The 17,595-nt window shown below is 40.4% G+C and overlaps 1 protein-coding gene across 3 annotated transcripts in view; it reads left to right on the plus strand.

The window, feature by feature from the left end:
* FBXW12 (F-box and WD repeat domain containing 12) overlaps positions 1 to 3,372 on the plus strand; it is a 34,452-nt gene extending 31,080 nt beyond the window's left edge. For all 3 annotated transcript variants that reach the window (XM_027550386.1, XM_027550387.1, XM_027550388.1), the window contains exon 10: positions 2,614 to 3,372. In XM_027550386.1, coding sequence (XP_027406187.1) covers positions 2,614 to 2,722 — 109 coding nt within the window. In that variant the 3' untranslated portion in view covers positions 2,723 to 3,372. The remainder of the gene's footprint in view (positions 1 to 2,613) is intronic.
* The last annotated feature ends 14,223 nt before the right edge of the window (positions 3,373 to 17,595 follow it).

The raw sequence follows: 17,595 nt of genomic DNA on the forward strand, positions 1-17,595 counted from the left end.
ACATCTTTTCACTGAAAAAACACTGTTGTCAACTTAGTAAGCAAGTAGCACTTCTAGAAACTTTTTTACACATTTTTAAACACTGCTCTACATGCATCACACAAAGCAGAACACATTCATTCACTGAAATATTCATTGTGCACTATTAGAAACTTATTTTTTAAATTACACTTTATTTACTTACCTCTGTGCTAGGTCTTCATTGTTGCATGCAGGCTTTTTCCAGTTGCGGTGGCTTCTCGTTGCAGAGCTCAGGCTCTAGAGTATGGGCTTAGTAATTGTGGCACATGGGCTTTGTTGCCCTGTGGCATGTTGGATCTTCCTGGACCAAGAATCAAACATGTGTCCCCTATATTGTTGGCAGGCATATTCTGAACCACTGAGCCACCAGGGAAGTTCCAGAAACTTCTGTTTTTTATGTGTTTTTAAACTGTGCTATTCTGAGGCTTCCCTGGTGGCTCAGATGGTAAAGAATTCACCTGCAGTACAGGAGACCCAGATTTGATCCCTGGATCAGGAAGATTTCCTGGAGAAGGGAATGGCTATTCTTGCCTGGAGGATTCTATGGATAGAGGACCCTGGGGGGCTACAGTCCATGAGGTCACAAGAGTCAGACATGGCTGAGTGACTAACACACCCATTTTATAGGATGGTAAACCTTTTCACTGAAATGACATTTTCTCAATGAGCATAGCACACTTAGTAACATAAATGTGCTTTAATCAGAACCCTGGAATGTATTACAACCTTGAATTCTGCTCTTTCCTAATTCATAACAGATTCCTCAGAAATCCTTATTTGATGCAAGTGGTAATTTTTCTCTTTGAGGGCTTCATTGGCAATCATAAACCCAGCAACCTTGCTCCATGCTGATCCCCACAGGATGGGCAGCTGTGGACTGCATTTGATCTATCTTTTCATTACTTTTTAGGAGCTTTTCAGTTTCCTAAAATGTTATAATCTGTGAACACATACTCTGATTCTCCAAAGAAAACGGGTGTGGTAAATAAAAATGTAATAGCAAACGTAGCAGCATACCCCTAGGAGAAATAAAACATGTCTACAGAGACTTGTACTTGAATGTTCTTAGCAGATTTATTCAGAAAACCCTAAAGGTGCAAACAGTGCATATGCCCATCAGCTGGTAAATGGATAAATCCACTGTGGTGCGTCCATACAGGGGAATGTTATTCAGCCGTAAAGAGGAATGGCATATGACATACACGTGGGTGAACTGCCAACATGTTGTGCTGGTGAAAGAAGCAAAATGTGTAAGGTCACATATTGAATGATTCCTTTAATATGGTACATATAGAAAAGGCAAGTGTAGGAACAGAAGGTTAATTACTGCTGCCCAGGGTTGGGGGTAGGATGGGATTTACTGCAGATGGCTACAACAGATCGTTTGGGGCCAATGGAAATGTTCTTAAAACTGGGTTTTAGTGATAGTTACAGAGTTCTGCAAATTTACTAAAGATGAGTTGAGGGCGTGGGGGAAGATGAAGAGGAAGTCTATAAAGAGAAAAAGAAAGAAGATAGGTGCTAGTTCAACCTTATTTGCTAACAAACCAAGGAGACTGCTGGCTGACTGCTTGTATCAGGGAGCAGTTGTTGCCCTGCTCACCCCACACAGACCAGCCAGTCCTGCAATTTTCCAACCCAATCTCGCAGTTTTCTGACACAGTCTGCAAACTGCCACATTCCACTCTTGTTATTAATCTCTGTTGTTGTTGTTTGCACAAGATGCGTTTTTTAAAATTAATTTATTTTCATTGGAGGCTAATTACTTTGCAGTACTGTGCTGCTGCTGCTGCTAAGTCACTTCAGTCGTGTCCGACTCTGTGCGACCCCATAGACGGCAGCCCACCAGGCTCCCCCGTCCCTGGGATTCTCCAGGCAAGAACACTGGAGTGGGTTGCCATTTCCTTCTCCAATGCATGAAAGTGAAAAGTGAAAGTGAAGTCGCTCATACTGTGGTGGTTTATTAATCTCTTAAGTTGAGTAAGTCAGCATGGCATTTACTCTAAGCTGAAAGTAGTTCATGAAAGCCAAAGCTCGTTTCAGAAGCAATCTATAGACAAAAACTGGGCTTCTTTGGGAAACTCAGCAAGTTCCTTCTGTTTTTGTTTGTTGGTTAGTTCTTTTTTTTGTTTGTTGGTCTAGACTTGCTCAATTTTTCTATAATGCAACAGAGCAGCATTGTGTTTTTGTGGAAACCGAAGTCCCCATTGGCTCCTGTGGTTACATCTCCTTCACTAAGACTGGTAGGAATTGATAGTAATTCTAAATTCTGGAGAAATGACTCTGACTTGCCCAGATTGGATGAGGTATCCCCCACTCCTGTATCAGAAGTTTCTAGAGTAGCTGGAATCATTGTGATTCAGGCAGCTACCATCAGGAAGACCTCAGACTGATCATAGTCAAGAATGTGATGATTTTTGCTACTTGTTATAAATGAACGTAGGTCCTCAAGTCAAAGCCTAGCATACTCACAGATGGGGTGGACTGGGTGGAGAACGTACAAGGCTGAGCTCCATCTTCGTGTAAAAGCTTTATGACTTAAACGTTTGTCCTTTTCCAAAGTTAACATATAGCGTGTCCCTTCCTTCACAGTGGATTCACTCATGTGGAGAGTGACAGTATGAGCATTGTAGGCGTGGAAGCCAGAAACATCGGAACTAGTATTCTGAGGTCATATTACTTCCAAGTGCGCTGTGGCTAAGATGACTGCATCAACTGAAGATTGTCACCACAGTTGTGAGGGGCTTGTCTGCATACAGAGACTAAAGTAATTATTGTATCAACATCGGGAAAAGAAGTAATGATCCTCAAATACCTACTATGGGCCACACAAGTGTGTGAGGTGACCTTATTTTTAAATCCTCAGCAGAAGCCCTGAAGTGTAGATATTACTGTCTGTATTTTTCAAAGAAGTTGAAATGTAGTAGAAGAGTAGTTAACCCACCGTTGGTCCATTTTCCAGCTATCAAACTGTCCAAGGTTATTCAGATAGTAAGTAGCCAAGAAGAATGAGTGCAAGACCTTGGGTGCTAGAAAACCCAGGTTTAAAGTACTCAAGATTGTAACATAATTGTTTTTTGTTGTCCAAATATGTAATTAATGGAGTAAATATTTTTATCTTCCTAGTCTGTGTTACATGCTTTAGACACACATTAATAAACAGCTCTGGGTGTCCTACAGATGTTCTGTGGCACAACGTTGCATGGCTGCAGGGCACCACTCTGTGCCTTGTGACAGCGATGCCTCCAGAGTTGGTCCATATGGAAGCCCTGACTGGGTTAGCAGGTCTGTCTTTAGCATTCTTAATTGCAGGCAATAGGAACAGCAGGCTGGATCACTAACACCAAAAAAGGAATTTATTAGAAAGAAATAGAGTAGCATAGAGGGGCAGTGTGCATGCTTGAGGAGTAGGCCTGGCACCATGGAAGCTGGCAGCAGGTGACAACCAGGGCCGGCTCCAGCAAGGCCTGGCTTCCCGGCTCTGCTGCTCATATCCCTATTTCCCCTCCGGCTCCACCACATCGCTGCCACCATGCTCCCATCGCTGTCACTGAACAGGCATCACTGCCATTATCTGAAAACTTCCCTAAGGAAATGCGACTCTTTGCGACTCAGTGGAGTGTGCGTATGGGATTTACTGGCCTGCGTCACAAGCCCACACCATCAAGTTCAGGATGGGAGAGTCTGGCCCATTCAGCTTTAATAGTAGGTACTCAAAACCAAGATTCATACAGTGAAGAACTCCTCGAAAATAGAAAATAAAGATTAAAAAGTTCTCTACTACATTCTGCTCTTGTGGCTGCCTAGTTCCCAATATACCCTACTTCTATATTTGCCTTTTAACAATAGTTTTTTGGCCTAACACAGCACCTATATACTATGTAGCCAAGACCACATGCAATCATTTCACCCAGAGGAGAAAATCTAAGGTTTTCCTTTCTCTTTTTTAATCTTAAGGTTTATTTTGGAGTTATTTTAAATTTACAGAACATTTGCAGAGATAGTACAGAGGGTTCCCATACGCCCTTTACCCAGCTTTCCTAATGCATTAAATCTCGCATAACTGGTACACTTAAAAACCCAAGGTCTTTGTTAGCTGTGTGAACCGGTTTCAAGTCAGAACTCTTAGGGCTGTGAATCTCTCTTTTGGTTCTATCACGATTTTGCTTGATGTTCCAAAACTCATGAACTAAGTACTAATGCATCGTATATACAGCAGTGGGGAAAGGGGAAGGAGATGAGAAATTAGCTGAAATAAATATGCACACACACACATGCGACACAGCAGGAAATAGCTGTTCAGAGATGAAGGGAAAACTTCAGATAAATTGAGATATAGGAAGGTTTTCTGAAGACACAGGGAAAGGGGTTGGGGTGTCAGCAAGAGATTGGAGATCAGACAAGGGAACTCTTGAGTGTGTGGATCCACCTAAGAAACTTGGACACGTGATGGCTAGGAAAGCGGTCCTGGTCATTTCTTAGGGGAGGCCAGCTAATCAGGTCCAGGCACTCTGTCCTCAGGTGCTACATTAGGTATCATGTCTGGGAATGGCAGCCCTACCCAAGAACAAGTGCAGTTCTGCTTTGGTTGTGTGTAGGAAGTTTGTAAGGGAGTCTATGGGAACATAGGGAGCTCTGGGGATTTCTGTGAGTCTTGACAACGGTAGGTCCTGAGTCTGGCAGATGGGCTTTTGTCAGGAAAACATGGTCTGCTGGGGTGTGGTGCCATGGCCCCAGGAATAGGCACTTAGTATGTCATGCTCTAAAGTCCTCTAAGTCCAAGTCCTGACGGCTTGTTTTACAAGGTGCAATGGGCACTGTTCCAGTTAAGGAGCGTGAGTGGTCCTCCTCGAGTCCTACAGAAGCATGCAGATCTCTGTGAGACCTTCCAGTAACTCCTGGTGTAGGCATATGTATTCTGTATTACTTTTTAAAAATTCCCCTAATCATTGGCTACAGGTCAAGTCTTAACAAACTACAAAATACTGACTGCTAACCGTGTATTCTTGAGTGTGGCTATAGTCACACTCAGTCATAAAGTTCCCTAGTCATTGGCTACAAGTCAAGTCTTAAACTGCAAAATACCAATTGCTAACCGTGTATTTTCCCTATAGTCACATTACCAGTCATTGGTTCAGAGCACACACCATATCTTGTATTGGAAGATTGTATCCAAACCTCACTAAGTATTGTCTCCCCAGCCAGCACCTTACCTGAGCCTTCAGTAGGCCATCCTGTATTGCATCAGGCCAGTTACTTCCGGATGATGGATACATGACAAGATCAACGTATTGCACAGTCATGAGCTCATTGTCACCCCTCTGGTGTAAAATAGGTCCTTCATTCTGAGGCAGTGTTGTCCAGGATGTCTGGATAAGGCATTCAGCAAGTTTGGGAGATGATGCTGACAGAACTGTGGGCAATTATGACAAAGTAGGCAAGAATATAGAATGGGGAAAAGACAGTGTTGTCAATAATTGGTGTTGGGTAAACTGGACAGTTTCATGCCAAAGAAACGACTACTTTCCCACATAACTAAAAACCTCAAAATGGATTAAAGCTTAAGTCTAAGACTTGAAAAAACAAAACTTCTAGAAAAGCATAGTACCTTCTTTGACATTGGTCTTAGCAATATTTTTTTTAATATGTGTCTTTAGGCAAGAGAAAAGCAAAAATAAACAAACAGAACTACATCAAACCAAAAAGCTTTTGTACCAGAAAGGAAACTTAACAAAATGAAAAACAGCATGCTGAATGGGAGAAAGCATTTATTTGCAAATAATATATCAGATAAGGGGTTAATATCCAAAATACACAAAGAACTCATAGAACTCAACACCAAAAGGACTAACAGTCCCACCAAGGAACTGAATAGACATTGTTCCAAAGATATAGATACATATGACTAAGACACATGAAAAGATGCTCAACATAAAAAAGCTCCCATTATAAACATAAGGGGAATGCAACTGAAAATCACAATGAGATAACACTTCACACATGTCAGAATAGCTATTACAAAAAGATAAGAAATAACAAGTGTTGGTGAGGATATAGAGAAAACCCTTGTGCACTGTTGGTGGTACAAATTGGCTCAAGCATTATGGAAAACAGTATGGAGATTCCTTAAAAGTAGAACTACCACCAGTTCAGTTCAGTTGCTCAGTCGTGTCTGACTCTTTGTGATCCCATGAATCGCAGCATGCCAGGCCTCCCTGTCCATCACCAACTCCCGGAGTCCACCCAAACTCATGTGCATCAAGTTGGTGATGCCATCCAGCCATCTCATCCTCTGTCATCCCCTTTTCCTGCCGCCAACCACTCCGAGCATCAGAGTCTTTCCAATGAGTCAACTCTTCGCATGAGGGTCAAAGTACTGGAGTTTCAGCCTTAGCATCATTCCTTCCAAAGAACACCCAGGACTGGTCTCCTTTAGGATGGACTGGTTGGATCTCCTTGCAGTCCAAGGGACTCTCAAGAGTCTTCAACACCACAGTTCAAAAGCATCAGTTCTTCGGCACTCAGCTTTCTTCACAGTCCAACTCTCACATCCATACATGACCACTGGAAAAACCATAGCCTTGACTAGATGGACCTTTGTTGGCAAAGTAATATCTCTGCTTTTTAATATGCTATCTAGGTTGGTCATAACTTTTTTAAGATCTAGCAATTCCACTTTGCATATTTTTTACAAAGGAAAAAAAACACTGATTAGAAAAGATGTATGCATTCCTATGTTTATTGCAGCATTACTTACAATGGGCAACATATGGAAACCACCTGAATGTCCAGCAATAGATGAATGGATGAAGATGTGGTATATTATATATAGTGGAATATTAGCCATAAAAAGAAAAATCTTTCGTGATTTCAATGTGACAGCATGAATGGTCCTAGAGGTTATTATGCTAAGTGAAATAAGTCAGAAAGAAAAATGAAGTGTGATTTTAACTTATATGTGGAATCTAAAAAACAGCAAATGAAAAAAGGAAAACAATAGATACAGAGAAGAAATAGTGATTGCCTTAAGGGAGGGAGTGGTGGGTTGAATGCCATAGGTGGAGGTACAGACTTCCAATTACAATATAAATGAGTCATGCGGATGAAATATACAACATGTGGAATATACACAGTAATACTGTAATATCTTTGTATGGTGACAGATAACTAGACTTAGCATAATAAACATTTTGTAATGTATAGAAATATTGAATCACTATGTTGTGCCCCTGGAATTAACATAGTATTACAGGTCAGTTATGCTTCAGTTAAAAAACAAAAGATAGTTCTTTGAAAATTAATAGAATTGATAAGCCTCTAGTCAAGCTAACTGAAGGAAAATACAAATTAGTAAGATCCAGAGGGACATTACTACAGATCCCATGGATATTAGAAGGATAATCAGGAAATACTATGAACAACCATATGTCTACAGATTTGGTAACCTAGATTAAATGGAGCAATTCCTTAAAAAATACATCTGCCAAAACTTACACAAGAAGAAAAAGACTGAATAGGCCTGTATCTAATAAAGAAATTGAGTCAATAATTAAAAACCTTTCAGAACAGCAGCAGGCCCAGATAGGTTCACTGGTGAATTAAAACATTTAAGGAAGAATTTATGCCAATTCTATACAATCTCTTCCAGAAGATAAGATGCAGAAGGGAACCTCCTAACTCATTTTATATGAGGCCAGCATTATTCTAAAACCAAAACCAGATAGTCTTTAAAACTATAGAGCAGTCTCTCTCATGAATACAAATGCGAAAGTTCTCAACAAAATATTAGCAAATCAAAACCAAAATGTATGCAAAGAATGTATTCCAGGTATGCAAGTTTGGTTTACCATCTGGAAATCCATTAATCTACCACATCAACAGGCTAACAAAAACCACATGATTGTATCAATAGATACAGAAAAAGTATTTGACAAAATCCATCACTCATTTTTTATAAAACTAGCAAACTAGGCATAGAGGGGAACTCTCAACTTGATAACATCTACAGCTAACATCATACTTAATGGCAAGAAAATAGAAGCTTTTCCACCAAAAGCAGGAACAAGGCCAATGTCCTCTCACCATTCCTTTTCAACATCATACCAGAAGATATAGGTAATGCGGTAACAACAAAAAAGGGAAATAAAAGTTACACAGGGTGGAAAAGAGGAAATAAAACGTTCATTTATTACATGATGGTCTATATAGAATTAACAAAAAATTTCTGGAAATAAAGTTATTACAGCAAGTTTATAGGATACAAGGTTAATGTACAAAAGGTTATTAACACTTTTATTATACCAGCAATAAACATGCAGAATTTTAAATTTAGAATGTGTTACCATTTACATTAACACTCAAAAAATTTAGTTATATGTAAATCTAAGAAAATGCATATAAGATCTATATGGGGAAAACTACAAAACTCTGATGAAAGAAATTTAAAAAGAACTATAGGTAGATATTCATGGATGCGAAAATTCAGTTTTGTCAAGATGGTCATTCTTCACAACGATTTATAGGTTCAATGCAATTCCTATTAAAATGCCAGCATGTTATTTTGTGGATGTCAACTACATAATACTAAAGTATATCTGAAGTGATAAAAGACCCAGAATTGCCAGTACTGAAGTTGGAGGACTGACACTGCCTGACTTCACGACTTACAATAAAGCTACAGTAACCAAGTGTGGTATTGGATGAAAAAAGTCATATAGATAATTGGAACAGAATAAAGAACCCTGAAAGAGACTCACATAAATATCACTGTATTTCTGTGAAAATATCACTGATCTTGATGAAATACAAAGGCAGTAAAATGGAGGAAAGATGTGTGCTACTCATTTCAGTCGTGTCCAACTCTTTACGACCCCATGGACATATGTACAACTTAAAAATATAAGCAACTTAAAGTATACATGAAGGTATACAAATAGCTGACTGTGGCTCAGATCATGAACTCCTTATTGCCAAATTCAGACTTAAATTGAAGAAAGTGGGGAAAACCACTAGACCATTCAGGTATGACCTACATCAAATCCCTTATGATTATACACTGGAAGTGAGAAATAGATTTAAGGGACTAGATCTGATAGAGTGCCTGATGAACTATGGGCGGAGGTTTGTGACATTGTACAGGAGACAGGAATCAAGACTATCCCCAAGAAAAAGAAATGGAAAAAAGCAAAATGGCTGTCTGGGGAGGCCTTACAAATAGCTGTGAAAAGAGAAGTGAAAAGCAAAGGAGAAAAGGAAAGATATACCCATTTGAATGCAGAGTTCCAAAGAATAGCAAGGAGAGATAAGAAAGCATTCCTCAGTGACCAGTGCAAAGAAATAGAGGAAAACAACAGAATGGGAAAGACTAGAGAATCTCTTCAAGAAAATTAGAGATACCAAGGGAACATTTCATGCAAAGATGGGCTCAATAAAGGACAGAAATGGTATGGACCTAACAGAAGCAGAAGATTTAAGAAAAAGTGGCAAGAATACACAGAAGAACTATACAAAAAAGATCTTCACAACCCAGATAATCACGATGGTGTGATCACTCAAACTCACCTAGAGCCAGACATCCTGGAATGTGAAGTCAAGTGGGCCTTAGGAAGTATCACTACAGACAAAGCTAGTGGAGGCGATGGAATTCCAGTTGAGCTATTTCAAATCCTGAAAGATGATGCTGTGAAAGTGCTGCACTCAATATGCCAGCAAATTTGGAAAACTCAGCAGTGGCCTCAGGACTGGAAAAGGTCAGTTTTCATTCCAATCCCAAAGAAAGGCAATGCCAAAGAATGCTCAAACTACCGCACAATTGCAGTCGTCTCACATGCTAGTAAAGTAATGCTCAAAATTCTCCAAGCCAGGCTTCACCAATACATGAACCATGAACTTTCAGATGTTCAAGCTGGTTTTAGAAAAGGCAGAGGAACCCAAGATCAAATTGCCAACATCCGCTGGATCATTGAAAACACAAGAGATTTCCAGAAAAACATCTATTTCTGTTTTATTGACTATGCCAAAGCCTTTGTGTGGATCACCAAAAAACTGGGAAATTCTCAGAGATGGGAATACCAGACCACCTGACCTGCCTCTTGAGAAACCTGTATGCAGGTCAGGAAGCAACAGTTAGAACTGGACATGGAAAAACAGACTGGTTCCAAATAGGAAAAGGAGTACGTCAAGGCTGTATATTGTCACCCTGCTTATTTAACTTCTATGCGGAGTACATCATGAGAAATGCTGGGCTGGGGGAAGCACAAGCTGGAATCAAGATTGCTGGGAGAAATATCAATAACCTCAGATATGCAGATGACACCACCCTTATGGCAGAAAGTGAAGAAGAACTAAAGAGCCTCTTGATGAAAGTGAAAGAGGAGAGTGAAAAAGTTGGCTTAAAGCTCAACATTCAGAAAACTAAGATCATGTCATCGGGTCCCATCCCTTCATGGCAAATAGATGGGGAAACGTGTCACACTTTATTCTTTGGGGCTCCAAAAACACTGCAAATGGTGATTGCAGCCATGAAATTAAGAGACGCTTACTCCTTGGAAGGAAAGTTATGGCCAACCTAGACAGCATATTAAAAAGCAGAGACATTACTTTGTCAACAAAGTTCCGTTTAGTCAAGGCTATGGTTTTTCCAGTAGTCACGTATGGATGTGACAGTTGGACTATAAAGAAGGCTGGGCACTGAAGAATTGATGCTTTTGAACTGTGGTGTTGGAAAAGACTCTTGAGAGTCCCCTGGACTGCAAGGAGATCCAACCAGTCCATCCTAAGGGAGATCAATCCTTGGTATTCACTGGAAGGATTGATATTGAAGCTGAAACTCCAATACTTTGGCTACCTGATGCGAAGAGCTGACTCATTTGAAAAGATCCTGATGCTGGGAATGATTGAGGGCAGGAGAAGAAGGGGACAACAGAAGATGAGATGATTGGATGGGATCACTGACTCAATAGACATGGGTTTGGGTAGACTCCGGGAGTTGGTGATGGACAGGGAGGCCTGGCGTGCTGTGGTTCATGGGGTCGTAAAGAGTTGGACATGACTGAACAACTGAACTGAATTTGCCTAGTATTAAACAGTAATATCTGGCAGAATCTATGTCTATTTCACTGTAGAGCCTAAAGAAGTAATAAAGACATGCAACTTAATCCCAAGGGCTTTCAAGAAGTGAGGTGCATTTGCTCTGCCCTCACCCAGTGAATATATCACATTTGAATAGCATGTATCTTTAAACATAGGATTGGTAGATAAGTCAGGGCTAAATAGGAAAATATATCCAAGGTCATGAAGTCACCTTGATATGTTTTCTGATTGCTGGATCCTTTTTCTGTCCCACAAGCACATTTCAAAGTAGAACTATGGAGTTTTAGTTTCAAAGAATTTAAAGTTGAAACGGACCTTAGAGATGATTCAGTCCAGTTTTCACATTATAGCCTTGAAAAAACCAAGGCCTAGGAATGGAAATGGACTTGTTTGGAGACCTAGGATGTTAGTAGAAGAGCTAAGAAGAGAATCTGAGTAATAATTTAAACAAATTTAATTATTATATAGTCATAAAATAATATTTAAAACAAAATTAACTACAATGCCATATATTACCACTTGGGGGTGTCTGCAATATCCCCTGTACGTATATTGTCTTATTTAACCTATATATAGATTGTCTTGCTAAAGCAGTGTTTTGATATAAGTGTTATTATCTCTATCTTGGGTAAAAGAAAAGTTTCTAAATCCAGGATTACACAGGTAATGCATGGCCAAACCTTACCAACAAAGATCCATAAATCAAAGTTATGGTTTTTCCAGTAGTCATGTATGGATGTGAGAGTTGGGCCATAAAGAAGGCTTAGCGCTGAAGAATTGATGCTTTCAAACTGTGGTGTTGGAGAAGACTCTTGAGAGTCCCTTGGACTGCAAGGAGATCAAACCAGTCCATCCTAAAGGAAATCAGTTCTGAATATTCACTGGAAGGACTGATGCTGAAGCTGAAGCTCCAATACTTTGGCCACCTGATGCAAAGAGCAGACCCTGATGTGGGAAAGATTGAAGGCAGGAAGAAAAGCAGGTGACAGAGGATGAGATGGTTGGATGGCATCACCAACTGGATGGATATAAGTTTGAGCGAGCTCCGGGAGATGGTGAAGGACAGAAAGCCTGGTCTGCTGCAGTCCACGGTGTCACAAAGAGCTGAACATGACTGAGTGACTGAACAACAAACAACTAAAGAATCAAGATTCTAAGTTTTTCCTACTATATCATTATTTTAAAAAATTATTCTGTTGTTCATATTTAATTTTATTTTCTGACCCTGCCACGTGGTATGTGGGATCTTAGTTCCCTGCTGCTGCTGCTGCTAAGTCACTTCAGTCGTGTCCGACTCTGTGTGACCCCATAGACGGCAGCCCACCAGGCTTCCCCGTCCCTGGGATTCTCCAGGCAACAGCACTGGAGTGGGTTGCCATTTCCTTCTCCAATGCATGAAAGTGAAAAGTGAAAGTGAAGTCGCTCAGTTGTGTCCGACTCTTAGCGACCCCATGGACTGCAGCCCACCAGGCTCCTCAGTCCATGGGATTTTCCAGGCAAGAGTACTGGAGTGGGGTGCCCAGGGATCAAACCTGCATCCCCTGCATTAGAAGCATGCAGTCTTAACCACTGGACCATCAAGGAAGTTCCTCAAACTAACTTTTATTCATGCTATTAAAACTATAGAAAAACAATTGAAAATGACATCAATGAGAAAAAAACAGAATTAAGACAAATATATGCATGCTACCGTCAATATCAGAAAGATCTCTACAATGCCTAAGCTTTATTCTGGTCTCAAGGAAAAGTTTGAACGGAAATAATATATGCACTGCATATTACCACTTCAAGTTGTAAATATATGGAATCATCTGGAAAAAGTAATGCTCTAGTCTCTCTTTTGTAGGAGATATTTGTTGATTTTCTTCTAGGCATTTCATTTTTATGTTCAATTGTATAGTCTTTTTTTTTTTTTCACTTGTCCCAATGGTTTTTTATAATGCTTTCTTGGGTCACAGCGATAACAGAAGGAGACACAGGTGTGTTTTGTATTGGACTTTTCACGGAACTCCTCACCTACAGTGGCACTGGTCACCAGAAGGGCATTTGAGGAAAATACCCAGTTGTCTTCTGAAGCTTAACCAAAAACTTCTTCAAGGCTGCTTTCTCTTTATCGATCTCCCTGAACCGCATATTTAAAGCCTGCTGAAGTTTTAGAATGTGGATCCTGGTTCTCTTCTCCTCTCCGAGGTTGTACACAAGGGCCTTCCGCAGGTATACAGGATCTCCTGTTTTTATTGTGCCCTTCTTCACTGTGTAGCTCATTCCACCCATGTTCAAACTTCGGTAGAAGAAGTCCAAAACAAGAGAGTAGGACTGCCTGTTAATGTCTCAGTAAAATGATTCTCCTCTGGTTTGGAATATTAGAACCATGGCACCATGGGAACAGAGGCTCACAGAATCTTGGAGCTGAGTGGCATCAGAGATACACTTAGCTCAAACCTTGTATTTATTGATCAGAAGTTTTTAAGCTTGCATATATTCTTAGTTTAGAAATACAAATGAATACTTCAGTAGACCAGAATGGCAACAGGATGGCTGCTGTTATTTTGCGCTTACACTTAGGTTGAATGGTAAGTGCCTTTTAGTTCAGTTCAGTTCAGTCGCTCCGTCGTGTCTGACTCTGTGATCCCATGGACTGCAGCACACCAGGCTTCCCTGTCCATCACCACTCCTGGAGTTTACCCAAACTCATGTCCATTGAGTTGGTGATGCCATCCAACCATCTCACTGCTGCTGCTGCTGCTGCTGCTGCTGCTGCTAAGTTGCTTCAGTCGTGTCCGACTCTTTGCGACCCCATGGACTGTAGCCTACCAGGCTCCTCCACGCATGGGATTTTCCAGGCAAGAGTACTGGAGTGGGGTGCCATTGCCTTCTCTGAACCATCTCATTAGGTGTTTCCTAATTAGGACTTTAGGGCTTCCCCAGTAGCTCAGTGGTAAAGAACCCTTCTGCAATGCAGGAGCTACAGGAAACATGGGTTCGATCCCTGGGTCAGGAAGAGTCCCTAGAGGAGGGCATGACAACCTACTATAATATTCTTGCCTGGAGAATCCCATGGACAGAGGAGCCTTGAGGGCTACAGTCCACAGGGGCGCAGAGTCAGGCACAATGGAAGCAACTTAGCACACACGCCATCAGGACCATGATGTTCGTGGACAAAGGAAAAAAGGAGAGCACAATAATTCAGTTTAGTTTCTGAAGCTATTTGTCATTTCTTTATATACCCACTTGAAGTTGCTAAATAACTGAGATTTTATCATTTGTTTAGGTATTAGATTAGACTTAAAGATAAGAACTTCCTCATGAACTGTCTACTTTTAATATAAGGACAAGAAACAGCAAAATATACATATGTGCCACAAAAAAACCCCACAGAAAATATAAACTAAAAGTGAATGAGGTGACAGAGATGGGAAGGGGTAAGTGGAAAGGATGGGGAAATGGTAATAGAGGAATAGGAGTAGGAAGAGAGGCACTTTAAATGTAAGTTTAATTGTTCTTACATTTAGAAATGTGTTAACTTTATGTGTTCAGAAATAATTTAAAAAGGGCTGGGGGTGGTGCCAACATACGTGTATTCTAGGAGTGAGTAAGAAGTGAATATGTTATGGATAAAGAACTCATTCTCTCTGTAGGAGAAACTAAAAATAAAGGAAGGCTATAATGTACTCTGTGATGCTGGATTAAGAATTAGAGATGGCAGTATAAAATTATGGTTCTATCACTCAGTTTGAATTTATGATCCTATGAATCAGATGAATCCATGCTTCTGTGAGTCACTATGAATTCATGGTTTGATGAATTAGCTGAATTCATGGTAGAAAAACTCTGGTCTCCAAACATGTCTTAGAGACTTGGGACTTTGTGACCCTCTCCAAAATGACTTGAGCCTCATTTATCCCTAGCCTCAAAATTCTGGAATTTTCAGATAACAGGTTACATGTCCCCTCTCTTTCTGTTTTAGCTATGATTTTTACCTAAGACTTGATAAACTATTTTATTCTTTTTAACCTTGTTATGAGCAGACACATGCATAATTCTTGCAGACTTGTTTAGTCAAGAGCAGAAAACCTGAACAATGTGGAATGGTCCTAAGTAAGAAAGCACATTTTTTCCCAACAGGAAAATTTTACTAGTTTTCTTTTTAAAATTGAGGTATAATTGACATATAACATTATACTAGTTTCAGATGTACAACATAATGACTTCATATTGGTGTATATTGAAACACAATAAAAGTCTAGTTAATATCCATCCCCATACTAGTTACAATATTTTTCTCTTGTGATGAGGACTTTTAAGACCTACTCTCTTACCAACTTTCTAATACGCAATACAGTATTATTAACTATAGTCACCATGCTGAACATTATAAGCCCATGGTTTATTAAATAACTGTGGTTTGCACATTCTGATCCCCTTCACCAATTTCACTCCTGTAACTTCCTGACTCTGCCAGCCACCATTTTTTGGTCTGTATTTATGTGCAAAAAATATCTTAAGGACCCAGATAACCATGATGGTGTGACCACTCACCCAGAGCCAGACATCCTGGAATGTGAAATCAAGTGGGCCTTGGGAAGCATCACTATGAAAAAAGCTAGTAGAGGTGATGGAATTCCAGTTATCTATTTCAAATCCTAAAAGATGATGCTGTTAAGGTGCTGCACTCAATATGCCAGCAATTTGGAAGATTCAGCAGTGGTTACAGGATTGGAAAAGGTCAGTTTTCATTCCAATCCCAAGGAAAAGCAATGCCAAACAATGTTCAAACTACCACACAATTGCACTCATCTCACATGAGTAATGCTAGCAAAGTAATGCTCAAAATTCTCCAAGCGAGGCTTTAACAATACATGAACCAACAACTTCCAGATGGTCAAGCTGAATTTAGAAAAGGCAGAGGAACCAGAGATCAAACTGCCAACACCCAGTGGATCATAGAAAAAGCAAGAGAATTCCAGAAAAATATCTATTTTTGCTTTTATTGATTACACCAAGTTCTTTGTGGATCACAACAAACTGTGGAAAATTCTTAAAGAGATGGGAATACCAGACCACCTGACTTGCCTCCTGAGAAATCTGTATGCAGGTCAAGAAGTAACAGTTAGAACCAGACATGGAACAACAGACTGGTTCCAAATCAGGAAAGGAGTCCATCAAGGCTGTATATTGTCACCCTGCTTATTTAACTTATATGCAGAGTACATCATGAGAAATCCTGGGCTGGATGAAGCACAAGCTGAGATCAAGATTGCCAGGAGAAATATGAATAACCTTAGATATGCAAATGACACCACCACCCTTATGGCAGAAAGCAAAAAAGAACTAAAGAGCCTCTTGATGAAAGTGAAAGAGGAAAGTGAAAAAGTTGGCTTAAAACTCAACATTCAAAAAACAAAGATCATGTCAGCCAGTCTCAGAACTTCATGGCAAATAGATGGGGAAACAATGAAAACAGTGAGAGACTTTATTTTGGGGGGCTCCAAAATCACTGCAGATGGTGACTGCAGCCATGAAATTAAAAGATGCTTGCTCCTTGGAAGAAAAGCTATGATCAACCTAGACAGCATGCTAAAAAGCAGAGACATTACTTTGCCAACAAAGGTAGGTCTTGTCAAAGCTATGGTTTTTCCAGTAGTCATGTATGGATGTGAGAGTTGGACCATGAACAAAGCTGAGCCCGAAAAACTAATGCTTTTGAACTGTAGTGTTGAAGAAGACTCTTGAGACTCCCTCGGACTGCAAGAAGATCAAGCCAGTCAATCCTAAAGGAAATCAGTCCTGAATATTCATTGGAAGGACTGATGCTGAAGCTGAAGCTCCAATACTTGGATCATCCTGATTCTGGGAAATATTGCAGGCAGGAGGAGAAGGGGATGACCAAGGATGAGATGGTTGGATGTCATCACCAACTGAATGAACATGAGTTTGAGCAAGCTCTGGCAAATGGGGAAGGACAGAAAGCCTGGTGTGCTGCAGTCCACAGGGTCGCAAAGAGTCAGACATGACTGAGTGACTGAACTGAACTGAATTGAATTTATGTGCTCAGTTTTTGGTTTTGTATTGTATCATTTTTAGATTCCACATATAAGTGACATTTTATAGTATTTGTCTTTCTCTGACTTACTTCATTTAGCAAAATGTCTTTAAGGTCCATCCAGTAGTCTCAATAGTCAAAATGGAGAAGGAAATGGCAACCTACTCCAGTGTTCTTGCCTGGAGAATCCCAGGGGCAGGAGAGATTGGTGGGCTGACATCAATGGGGTCACACAGAGTCAGACACGACTGAAGTGACATAGCAGCAGCAGTAGTCTCAAATGGCTTCAGTTCAGTTCAGTTGATCAGTTGTGTCTGACTCTTTGTGACCCCATGGACTGCAGCATGCCAGGCTTCCCTGTCCATCACGAACTCCTGGAGCTTGCTCAAACTCATGTCCATTCAGTTGGTAATGCCATCCAACCATCTCATCCTCTGTCA

The sequence above is a fragment of the Bos indicus x Bos taurus genome, chromosome 8, assembly GCF_003369695.1.
Source record: "Bos indicus x Bos taurus breed Angus x Brahman F1 hybrid chromosome 8, Bos_hybrid_MaternalHap_v2.0, whole genome shotgun sequence".
Taxonomy (NCBI): Eukaryota; Metazoa; Chordata; class Mammalia; order Artiodactyla; family Bovidae; genus Bos; species Bos indicus x Bos taurus.